The 13,047-nt window shown below is 35.5% G+C and overlaps 1 protein-coding gene across 2 annotated transcripts in view; it reads left to right on the forward strand.

Annotated features, from left to right (window-relative positions):
* The first annotated feature begins 3,069 nt into the window (after positions 1–3,069).
* The window catches only part of CMTR1 (cap methyltransferase 1), a 40,949-nt gene continuing 30,971 nt past the window's right edge, over positions 3,070–13,047 (forward strand). The window contains exons 1-4 of one of the 2 annotated variants that reach the window (XM_039347047.1): positions 3,070–3,208; positions 5,803–5,940; positions 8,976–9,130; positions 12,478–12,636. In XM_039347047.1, the coding sequence (XP_039202981.1) occupies positions 5,808–5,940; positions 8,976–9,130; positions 12,478–12,636 (447 nt within the window). In that variant the 5' untranslated portion in view covers positions 3,070–3,208; positions 5,803–5,807. Of the gene's footprint in view, positions 3,209–3,239; positions 3,948–5,802; positions 5,941–8,975; positions 9,131–12,477; positions 12,637–13,047 lie in introns of those variants that run through there. The other variant, XM_039347048.1, reaches the window with a different exon arrangement.

Raw genomic sequence — 13,047 nt, forward strand, 5'->3', positions numbered from 1 at the left:
CTGCTGTTATTTGTCTCGGCTCTAATGGTGGAAGTATTGTAGTTTAAGAAGGGCTTTTAGTGAAAATTGTTTAGAAGCAGACAGTTTGATAGAAAAGTAGGTGATCTTCAAGACGCAAGCTGTAAAGGGCTTTAAAGAGCAAAAACAGCACCTTGAATTGGATTTGGAAGCAGTCTGAGAATAAACCAACGAAGACCTAAAATTGTTAAAAGTATGCTCTTACTGAACTATCCCATCAGCATCCTCCTGTCTTTCGCTTTACTTTGAATCAGCTGTAGCTTCCAAAGTGTCTTTGGTGTTTTCACATACAACACACTAAGGCAATCCAATTCAAATGCTATCAGAACAGATCACTATTTTCATAGTACCTTCTGTTGCCTTGAAATTTGAGCACTCTGTATTTATGTGGAGCTGAAGACCTACTCCCCTGAATTTGGGAGAGAAAAACTTTTACTTTTGCAAAGGGGCTCTATTGACCACTCAAAAATCATCAAGTAATCCAGATAAAGCAAGAAGCATTTATTAAGGGGGATTTCAAGTCCTTATATAGGGGGCAGAAACAAATGATACATATATATAATGTATGTGCTATTTTAGAAAGCAAATGATCAGACATTGTTTACATGTGAGAACTGAATAGAGAAAACACTGATTCTAGACAAAATTCCACAAGTAGTAAATTTATGAGTGATGTTGTTACTACCTTTCCCTGCAAGGTTTGTATCTTTCTTAAAAACTTTTAAGTGAATTCAAGGACTTCTAGAATCTGCTCTCTACTATTTAGTTGCTGAAAAGGCTAATGTTTACTTGTAAAAGAAAGAAATGGTGTTGGCATAAAGGAAAAAAAATGATTTCCTGAACTTCAAAAGGACACATGGATACCATGCTAATATCACTTTTATTAAAAAGCTAATATGCCTAAACTTCCAAATAACAATATGATGGGTACCTATAATTTCAATTTGATTGAAGATTATCCTAGCTTCTGAATGTTATGAAAGTAGATATACATAATTTTTTTCAAGGTGATGGATGATGTATTTTTTAAAAACCCCAATGTTAGTATTTAATTCAAATTACTTGAATTATTTATCTATTACAATGTAACACCCACAGTGATTCCCATCCATACAGTGAGGGAAAAAATTATTTGATCCCCTGCTGATTTTATATGTTTGCCCACTGACAAAGAAATGATCAGTCTGTAATTTTAATGGTAGGTTTATTTTAACAGTGAGACAGAATAATAACAAAAAATCCAGAAAAACACATTTCAAAAAATAAATTGATTTGCATTTTAATGAGTGAAATAAGTATTTGACCCCTTCACAAAACATGACTTAGTACTTGGTGGCAAAACCCTTGTTGGCAATCACAGAGGTCAGACGTTTCTTGTAGATGGCCACCAGGTTTACACACATCTCAGGAGGGATTTTGTCCCACTCCTCTTTGCAGATCCTCTCCAAGTCATTAAGGTTTCGAGGCTGACGTTTGGCAGTTCGAACCTTCAGCTCTCTCCACAGATTTTCTATGGGATTAAGGTCTGGAGACTGGCTATGCCACTTCAGGACCTTAATATGCTTCTTCTTGAATCACTCCTTTGTTGCCTTGGCCATGTGTTTTGGGTCATTGCCATGCTGGAATACTATCCATGACCCATTTTCAATGTCCTGGCTGAGGGAAGGAGATTCTCACCCAAGATTTGATGATACATGGCCCTATCTGTCGTCCCTTTGATGTGATGAAGTCCTGTTCCCTTAGCAGAAAAACACCCCCAAAGCATAATGTTTCAACCTCCATGTTTGAAGGTGGGGATGGTGTTCTTGAGGTCATCTTAGCAACATTCCTTCTCCTCCAAACATGGCGAGTTGATGCCAAGCAGCTCGATTTTGGTCTCATCTGACCACAACACTTTCACCCAGTTCTCCTCTGAATCATTCAGATGTTCATTGCAAACTTCAGACGGGCCTATACATGTACTTTCTTGAGCAGGGGGACCTCGCGGGCGCTACAGGATTTCAGTCTTTCATGGCGTAGTGTATTACCATTTGTTTTCTTGGTGACTATGGTCATTGACAAGATCCTCCCGTGTAGTTCTGGGCTGATTCCTCACCGTTCTCATGATCATTGAAACTCCACGAGGTGAGATCTTGCATGAAGCCCCAGACTAAGGGAGAGTGACAGTTATTTTGTGCTTCTTCCATTTGCAAATAATCGCACAAACTGTTGTCACCTTCTCATCAAGCTGCTTGGCGATAGTCTTGTAGCCCATTCCACCCTTGTGTAGGTCTACAATCTTGTCCCTGACATTCTTGGACAGCTCTTTGGTCTTGGCCATGGTGGCCAGTTTGGAATCTGATTGATTGATTGCTTCTGTGGACAAGTGTCTTTTATACAGACAACAAGCTGAGATTAGGAGCACTCCCTTTAAGAGAGTGTGCCTAATCTCGGCTCATTACCTGTATAAAAGACACCTGAGAGCCAGAAATCTTGCTGATTGCTGGAGGATCAAATACTTATTTCATTCATTAAAATGCAAATCAATTTATAACATTTTTGAAATGCAGTTTTCTGGATTTTTTTTGTTGTTATTCTGTCTCTCACTGTTAAAATAAACATACAATTAAAAGTATAGGCTGAATCATTTCTTTGTCAGTGGGCAAACGTACAAAATCAACAGGGGAATCAAATGATTTTTTCCCCTCACTGTACAGTTACATCTAAATCCCCAAGTTTAAAATTAATGCCTCACTCAGTTTCATAAAACGGGAAAAGCATTAGTAGCTGTTGGAAAACAGAGAAGAGGCCCTAACTTGCCTCATCCGTAGGCTACAAAAATTGACAGTATACCGGTACCTTACGAAATAAAGCTATTAGTTCCGCTCGCACATCTGCAACTCAGCTGCCTTCGGGCTGTTCGTTGCTCAGTTCTAACCGCCCGCCAGTAGGGGCGCCACCTCCAGCCGCACCTGCACCAAACCTTCCTTTCCCTTGTCCTTTCTTTGCGTCATAAGTTCGCGCCTGCTAAGAAGAAGAACCCGCCTCCGAGACGAGCTGCCGGGAAACGAAAGTGAATTGTGGCGGAGTAGAATTGGAGGGGGTCGGGCTGTCGTTCCTCCTGCCAAGCCCAGCCGCACCTTTGAACAGCTCCGAGTCCTGCTCTTCCCTTCTCTTTTGTTCCGGCCCGAAGCAGAACCCCTTCCCCCTTGTGAGTGTAGCAGGCAAGGGCCCGGGGACGGAAAGCGAGCGAGCCAAGGAAGCTGGGGGCTCGCGGTGCACGGCCACCTCCTCCGGTCGCGCTTCTTGCTGTTCCAGGGCGCTTGTCGGTTCGCTCTTGACGTTCCCGCCACATGAGAGGATCCCACGCTGTTCGCTCGCCCTTCCCTGGCTGTTTCTGTGCCCGTTATAAGCATGGCGATGACCTTTTCCCATCGCAGTCACCCGCATGTCGCTGGCCGTCTCTCACGCCTCCCTTAGTTTGGCTTCGTTGCTTCGCCTTTCTCTCTTCGCCTCCACTTGAGCTTTTGGGGCCTCTCCGAGGAATTAGCCTGGGATCTAAACCTATTTTCAAGAAAATGGGTTATTTTGGACTCAGCGGTGTTTGTCTTTGGGGCTCACCTGCTTTCAAGATTGCCCATTTTGAGTTTGCCTGGGTGACTTAACATTTTTTTCAACCACCTTTTGCTCCCGAAGTTTCCCATGGAGCTTCCCTATTCCATTTTTTGCTCTCTGTGTAAAGTTTGTACATGTTTGTTTATTCTTTTTTTTAATGTCTGTGTCTTCTGTAAAGGCATTCCTTCCCTCTCTTCTGCAAAAATTTGTTAAATATTTCTGTCCCTCAGGAACCGATACCCGAATTAAAATTCTATCTTTATAATTCTGAATACCTTATACTTCAAAAAGTGACTGTCCATTCAGTTCACACTTTTTTCTGTTTCTGTTGGAAGGTTAGTCATGGCATTGAGCCCAAACAACATCAGAACAAAGTTTTGGTATTATATTCCATCATTCTAGAAAATCTAGCAATTGTTCTAGCAAATTTTTATATGTTCCAAAGTTAATAAAACTCAGTGCTCTCTTGCTCATTTTTTCCATTATGTTGTACTGGAATAAGGCCTTTTGAATGAAATGAGACTTGAATTTGTTATATAAAATTGGACTACAGAGGAATCAAACTTTGAGCCATTCTCTGAATTGACCAGAGTATATTCTGTAATTGGCAGCTGTTCATCTGATTCTCACAGTAATGGAAATTGATCTGTTATGAGAACATTGATTTTCATATTTTTTCTTTTAAGAGTCTATGTAACTTCTGTGTGGATAAATATGATGGAATTGACCTTTGTTAATAAAAAAATACAATGCAGTTTGTTTCACCTCAATTTCATCAAGAAATGTATATAATATAGGAGATAGTATACTTTTTCTAGATATCATTGTTATCAAAAGATTAACAATGTAAGAATTCATCACTTAACTATAAGTATCCAGCTGCAACAGGCAGCTGTATATTCCATGCCAAAATGTTTTTGGATACCTTTATTGGCATTAGTGTGTCTTCGTGTTTATGAAATCAGCATTTTTAATATTTGTATTTTTTTAATGCTTTAACTTTTTTTTAGAAAACTATAGGGTATTTTTGAAACATGTTTTTAATATATAAATACCAGCTAAACTGCTTGTGTGTTTATCATCCCTCTTATTTTTCTGGTTTTAAATATATGGCCCATCCCTAACCTTGTACAAATTTTGATTTAGCAGTCAGTTCCATTGTATAAATTGGGCTCAACATAAAAATATTTATGATTTTAGTCTCAAATATACTGTTTTTATTTTATTTTTTAATTAAGATACAATATGATCAGAGAAAGAAACAATAAAAATAGGAAAAAAAGGCATTAAGGTATATCAGTTTGAAAGCTGGATTCAGTGTTAAAATAAAACTATTAATTTAAATAATTGACAGCTATAACAGTATGATTCAGTTTATAAATCATAAAAAGGCAAAAACTACAGTTATAATTAAGTTCTATCTGGTTTGAAAATTTTTTTTTTAAAAATCAACAAACTTAGCAGAAACAAAAATGGAAAAATTCTAAATGTTATAATCTGATGTTAGAAAATTACCAAATTTTGTGCATGATATGAACTCACTTCTTAGATTATCCAAAATAGTTTCCAAACCTACCTGAATTTTACATCAAATTTAGTTAATTTTGATATCACATGCTCCCTTAACTTAATTTACCATTTTTTTGGGAAAAATATGAAATATGCTTTCCAATAAAAATCATATTGTAATGAATTTTAAAGGGTCTTAACATATACACATTGAATTCAGTATATTTTGTAAGAAAGTAAGTTTTAATCATATTTAGTAAAAAAATGAAAATGATTATGATTTAGAAAGAAACTGAAAGTGGTGGCATTTGATTAAATAGGCTTAATATTTTAATGTTTTTACTTTTTAAAAATACTTTGGAGAAATAGTATTATATTGAAATAAGTGAAATATTCTTTTAAAAATAACTAATGTGCTAAAAGGTAACATAAAATGTCTTGGAAGGTAATTCTAGAACCTATTCAGACATGTTTTCTTTAGTTTTTTTAAAAAACAGTGGGTAGAGCTTTATTTTTTCCTTTCCTACTCTTTTTCTTTTAAATGAATAGTATTTAAAATGCACAGAGACACTCCAATTTTCTATGTAAAATATTTACAAAAAGATTGGAAACTAGGATATTCTATTGCCTTAGAATTATGTATATGAATTTGTTGATGAAATATACTCTGTTTTCTTACAGTAAAAATGAAGAGAAGAGCAGACCCTGAATATAGCATCCCACAGAAAAGGCAGAAAAAAAGGATAGAAGAGTTGGGTCTAACTCTCAGTTCCACATCAGATGATGAAACCCAACTTAATATTAACCATGCTACTCAAGGTACTTACTGAAGCAATCACTACATAAATTCCTGAAGCTTTCAGTCATCTTGGGAACATTGTGTGATGGAGAATGCAATTATGATAATTTTAAAACTCCCATGCTCAAACATTTATCTCTAACTTTGTTGCATTGAATTTATAGCAGTCTCTCCATTGTTCTTAGCTGAATTATTATTAATGAGAACACTATAATAAAAACACTATGAAGTATCAGGATTGTGAATCAGATGGTAATGGAATATTGATGATTTTAGCCCAGCCCAGCAAAGGCTGGAAACTAATAAAGGGGAGAAGCAACCTAGAACTAAGGAGAAACTTCCTGACAGTTAGAACAATTAACCAGTGGAACAACCTGCCTCCAGAAGTTGTGAATGCTCCAACACTGGAAGTTTTTAAGAGACTGGACAGCCATTTGTCCGAAATGGTACAGGGTTTCCTGCCTGAGCAGGGGGTTGGACTAGATGACCTCCAAGGTCCCTTCTAACTTTACTACTACTACGACGACGACGATGATGATGATGAAGATGATTATTATTATTATTATTATTAAGGTCTTGGTGTATGTGGTTTGAGTAGTCAAAGAACATTCAGCATCCAGTCACACTAACTGCACAGAGAAGAGAAGAGAAGCCTGTCAGGTTCCAAAAATCAAGACATGTTGAGGTTCTTCTAAGCAGTTTCCTTTATTGTTCCTTGCCTGTATACAGAAATCTTGCCAAACTAAAGTAAACTACTTGAACCAATAAACATACACTCTGAGAATTCCTAGGGAAGAGCTGTGTTAACTCTTTTTCTCCCACACAAACTATTTAAATTTCACTGTCTTTTTTGCTCCTCTGGAATCAGCTCCCTTCAAACTAGAATAGAATGTTTCTAGCTTCTGCAGTCTAAGGATATTGACAAATGTATGGAAAAATGAGGCCAGCTGCGTATTCTTTGGATCCTTGTGCAATCTGAATTTAGTAGTCAGTTAAGAGTGTCTGTATAGACTGTAACCTATACGAATAGATTGTAAAACTAGATGATAAATATATAAGTGAGAGGTAGTATTATCCTACTGGCTTTGAAAAAGATGGAGACAAATCCTATGACTTTGAAAAACTAGTTTGATATCTGATTTGTAATTTTAAGCGAGAATGAATAGTTGTTTATAAATGTCAAGCTGTCTGGAAAGGATTTATGTATTTATTTTCATTCCAATTTGACTTTCAAGATGGATTTGGGAATGGAAGCTACTTTGGTGGATAATATTGCTGTTATTGTGTCACTCTTTGCTCCAAAGAACTGCACAAATGAAAAAGTATCAATATACAACTAAAACCCTCGTGTCTGATTGTTTATAACGTTCAATTGGGTGGAACAGCGCATCACAGGGCAACAATTTTGAAATGGCATACCTCAAATGGGCTAATTTATAGAATGCATCCAAAATCCAGTATCTATGACTTCTATGGGATTGAAAGTTGGCAAAATATATCGGCTTCAGTGCTGTTGCATGGCTGTGCCATTGTGGTCAGTCACAGTCATGTGCTTGTCTTATCCAACACTCTCTGCCAAATTTCTATAAGGAAAGTCAATGGGAAAGCCAGTAGGAAGTCGGAAATTGTTCCAGCTCCCATTGGGTTTTTTTTTTTTTTTTTGGCCTTTGGTCATTCTGATTCTCTTTAGATAAGGAAATACACAATAACTAACAGATCACGACTTGTCTAATCAATAATATAAAATAACTACGTTGCAAAGACATTAAAAGTAAAAACATTTAAAGCAAAGTTCATTTTTAGATAGTCAGTTGAAATGGTAGTCTTTTGTCCTCTCTGTGTTTAGTTGCTGAAAACAGCCTGGAGTTAGGAGCTGTCATCAAGACAGCCTTTCTGCTCAACACACATTAATTGATCTTAATATTTCAACTAGGAGCAGGGATGTTATCTGCTCTTTGTATATGGATTGGATGGTTTTGAGGAGACAACATTTTAAAGTATTTAAATTATTAAAAACATTTAGACTAATAGACATCAACACCTTAAGTGGGGATGCTTGGAAATGAGTAGGTTCTCTTGACATATCAATGGTTTCCCATTCTGTTTGCTATTGTATTCTATGGTACTACTCTTAGCTTTTGGAATGCCTAAAGGGTATTCATTAGTAATACCTGTGATTGTTAAACATCTACATGAAGCCACTAAGCCAGTATAATGAGAAATATGAATGGTATGTTGATTTGGGAGAAAAATCAGAGGAATAGGAGGGAATGGGAGTGTTTGTAAGTAGCTAGAATTCTGACTTGGTAGTAATGCTAATTTATGTCGCTCAGTTATTTCTGCTTAACCTGTACTAGTAATGAAAAGGTAAAACCTAATCAGAATAACCTTGTGAACCAGAATTCTTAATTTGCTCTCATTTTACTCCTTCTCTCCTAAAATGTCAGGTCATGACTAATTACGGCTTGCTAGATTTTCACATAATGCTAAGCCTTGAATGAAACTGGCTTGGTTGGTTCAGCTACTCTGTCTAGCAGAAGGATTAAAAGTGAGCGCACTCAAACACATGTACTACCATAAAATCCATACATTGATGTGATTTTATAATGAACTAATTTTTAGTAACAGTTTCTTATAATGGATTGCAGTTACACTACAGAAATTAGCTGTCATGTGATCCTCTTTCAGAAAGAGACTGCAGCTAGAGGGTCCCTTTCTCACATTCTCTCTATTCAAAAAGATCATTCCTATTGATTGTTTTCAATCTTCATGTGTTTGGAAACAGAAAATATGTATCCTAAGATGTACATGTTCCAGATTCCACAGCTCTGTATTAGGACGCCGAATGTGAATGCAGTTGGTATCAACTTCAGAATGTGACATTTTGGCTAGAAATGGAAAGCTAAAATCTCAGAGAACTGCTCTCACTATTGAGACAGTCTTGAAGTAGGTAGTCCAATTTGATAAAGGTTAGCCTGTGTTCCTAGATCATGACCAATATATGTTGTTGTGGCACTGACTGCTGAAGCTTCTATTTATTCTGTTTGGTTTTCAGATTCTTCCACCACAAGCAGCAGTGAATCTGATAGTGAAAACAGCGGGAAGCGACCTACTCTTGGCACTTTCAGCAATAAATTCAGTGCAGAGTCCCTTGTGGAGGGAACATCTTCCCGCTACTCTATGTACAACAGTGTGTCCCAGAAGCTCATGGTGGGTCAAAATACCTGTTGTTGTGTAGAATCTGTCAACTTGGTCCTGAGAATACAACTAGAATTTATCATCTTCATTTGTTAGGGTATCTTTGGATCCTGATTTTCAGCACTACTAAAACATCTCTTCAAATTCTTGGGATATCACAATAATGTAATAGAGGAGTTTCCTTATTTAGTTATTTAGTTATATGTTACTGGTCTTTCTGTTGTTTTCTTATGTCTTCAACTACCATAAACATGTTACTGGCAGAGCATTAGGGCTAAAATAGTTTAAGCTACTATTATTCAGGACCTTGTAGTTACCCTTTTCTGTTTATTTCCAGGAACTAGCAGCTTGATATGGGCTTTTTTTTTTTCCCACTTTCAAGCATTTTGAGGTTTAGTGCAATCTCGGTGGAATAAGCTTCCAGCTCCATTATGCTTGAAGAACAATCAGGGAATTTCTAGGGATCTCAGAATTTTCTATTTTGGTTCAGCAAACTGGGTGACTTATTTTTTTCTGTGCTAATTTTCAAATAATTTAAATGGACTTGTTGCTTAATTGGTTGGGTGGTGTTATAGTATTTAAATTAATTTTTGAAAATGTGCTTTTTAAATATTGTAGATTATATTGCTTTGTGTTTTATGCAGATTGTATGTCACCCTTTAAGAGGATGCCTATAACCAAAGTATGTACATTAAAAAAAGTTTTAAAAAGCAAAGCATAATTTGAAGGCTTAGGAGCAAGATTATTTTGGATAGGATTTTCAGTAGCCCCTAGGAGAAAATTATGTGATTATATTGAACATCTCTGTGCTACATACATTATTTATCAATACATATTCAACTCTATACATTTATTAGTATTCTAGGCGGTATAAATTAGACATGAACTGAGTTTACTCATATGATTTTAATATTTGAATTAATAGAAATTGTTGTCTTTTAGAAACTAAATTTAGCTCAGAACAAACTGAGTGATAGAATTATAGATCATTCCTAGTTCAGTGAATCTTCAAATGTAAATGAAATTTCTTATTTGGGGCCTTATTGCTCTTTGGCAATGTATTTCTATGAATATGAATATCTGTATGTAATACTTTTTTATATATGTACGTATGTGGTGCATGAAAATATGTAGATTTACGTGACCTTTTTGAAATATAGGATATTTCCTTTTAGGCAAGCATTAAAAGCCTTAATGAAGTGCAGAACAAGTCTGTTTTATCAGAAAGTCAGATGTGATCTTTCAAACATTACAAAATGTAATCTTTTTGTACTATGTGGACTATACTTCCTAACAAATATTTTAGTGAGTTAAGCAGAATGTTGTGTTCTTCCCATTACTTCTGAGTGTTGGTAATTTGTAGAAAATGAGCCTTGAATTTCCTAAGAGATATAATCACTGTGTTTAAGAAGCCATGGTTTACCCAGTCATGGGAAACAACTTTATTTGAATGTTTTATGCAAATTGGGATTTGTTCAGTCATCGTTTCTTAAATAGACCAGAACGAGTCTTTGGAGATGAGCAAATTTTATTTTTATCTCCTGGTAGTCAGTTGTTATCAAAGAGTTTACGTTAACTGTAAATGACAGTTTTACTAGTCATTGTGAATATTTTCTCTTTATGGTATAATTTGTCTATGGGGATTTTGTAGATTGAGCTTTTTTAATGTGGATAAATATGCCATTATTTTTGTTTTCTTTTGTTTTTATCACTGTGACCTAAGGTGTGATATCCTTCTGATAAAACAGGCATGTCAAACTTGCGACGTCGTGTGACGTATTGTGACTTTTCCCCCATTGCCGGCAATGGGGTGGGCGCAGTTTAGGCATGATGCATCCGGCCTACGGGCCGGCAGTTTGACATGCCTGTGGTAAAGGGATAGGAGTGTGCTATGTTTGTGTTGGGATTTTTTTTTTGAAAGGTAAAGTCTCATTTTTCTTTATGGAAGTGTGAATGTATTTTTGCAGTGTGTATATTTTTTGTGTTTTTAATATTTTTATGCAATTGTATTTTTATTTAAAATATTTTTAAAGATTAGCATTGTTAATCAATGTAAGAATATATCTAAAAGCAGCTATACAATTTTATAGAAACAAAGTATACAGAAACAAATTACTTAATTTTTTATTTCCTACATTTTAAAAATAATATTGATTCAAGGAAGTAGTTCAGATTTCCATTGTTTTATTATAGTAAATCTGGCACACATATACATAAAAAATTAGGTTTTGCTATTCTCTTCAGAAATATGGGCAATAAAGCAATAAAGCATTAAAGCTATACTAGTATTAGTTATTAAATACTATTTTGTAATTTTTCCAGTTTCCTGAAAAAATTATCATAGGAGATGATAAACATGTAGCAGATTGATTTCCTATGTACTATTTTGATTACAATCTTGCCAAAATAATCTTTTATTAACATAGTTGAGTTTTAAGGAGAGACAGTTTTAAGGAGAGATTTTGAATTTCCTCAAAAATTTTGAATCAGAAAATTTGAATCTGGAAAATTTTCTTATTGAAATGACTATGATTTAAATTAACCCCTTCATCTCAATTTTCATAATCTGCAAAAACATTTGAACTACATTATTTGATGTAAAAATATTAGGATTAGCTTATTTCACTGAGGTTTGAGTGTTACAGACCAAGAAATGAAAAAGCTTTAATATAGTAAGAAAAAATATTTTAATCGAAACTAAAGTTGGGCAATAGGCAATAAAATAGAATGCAATAAACTCACCTGAAGTGGAACATCCCCATGCTTTTTATCTTTCTGGACCACAGCATTATCTGTTTTAATTATTTCTTGATGACTTTTTAAAATAAATTTAAAAGGATTTTTTTAGTTTGCGAGACACTCATTTGTGAGTGTGCTTGTAGGGTGCTAGCTGAGTCTGTATTTGTAAGGGTTTAGTTGGCTGTGGGTGTGTATTTAAAAGACACTTCTGGATTTTATATAGGATGTGGGCCTTTACGTTCCCTTCCACAAAATCGGCATTTTGTTCTCTGTGTGTGATTTGGCATATGGAAGTTGTATTGCCATCTCTTTTGATTACAATGTTATGTTCAAGAGGAAATTCAGCACTGAAGGATGATAACCGAACATAGTTAAGTGAAGATGCCTCGCAAGTATAGTAAGAAATAATTGCTATGTTCTCTGCAAGTTGCTTATTTGTAATAGGTTTATTTCATCATTTGCTTTTTTCTGCTTCTAGATATAATTTTCCTCTTGATTAAGTTGAATATATGAAAGGAGAATCTGGAAACCTTTTGTAAAAATATTTTTAATCAGACAGACCAGTGCTTTTTGTTAAAAGTAGCAGAAGGATATAAAATAACTTTTCTACTACCTTGTAGGCTAAGATGGGCTTTCGAGAAGGTGAAGGTCTTGGTAAATATGGCCAGGGAAGGCAAGAGATTGTAGAGACCTCACAACAAAAAGGAAGGCGTGGATTGGGGCTCATTCTGAAAGGATTTGATGGAGAGATGAACATCAACTGGCAAGATGAGCCAGAGGTAATTACATTTCCTTTAAATCTCCTTCTGATATTCTGTTCTCAGAATGTCCCATTGTGAAGAGGTCTGATAGATACTTACCTTTGCACTAATGCAGCGACTCCCAACCTTTTCTATACTCCACACTCCCAGAATGCTTCTGATATATTCTCGTACCTCTTACAAAAGTTCAAAATAACGGCAATGAATTATGTATATACACTATAATTTTGAAAATCCAGTTTTTCGTACCCCCTGGAATATTGTCTCGCACTCCCAGGAGGTGTGAGCACCCCTGGTTGGGAACCCCTGCACTAGTGACTCAAGTACGGTTCATTTTAAAAATCCTCATTTGAGGATTTATTGTCTGAAATCAGATGCTGATTTCTCTTCTTGGATGAAGATAATGTTTTGATACCTATAATAATAGTA

This window comes from Crotalus tigris, unplaced genomic scaffold (genome assembly GCF_016545835.1).
Source record: "Crotalus tigris isolate CLP2741 ecotype Arizona unplaced genomic scaffold, ASM1654583v1 scf7180000018048.2368360, whole genome shotgun sequence".
Lineage (NCBI taxonomy): Eukaryota > Metazoa > Chordata > Lepidosauria > Squamata > Viperidae > Crotalus > Crotalus tigris.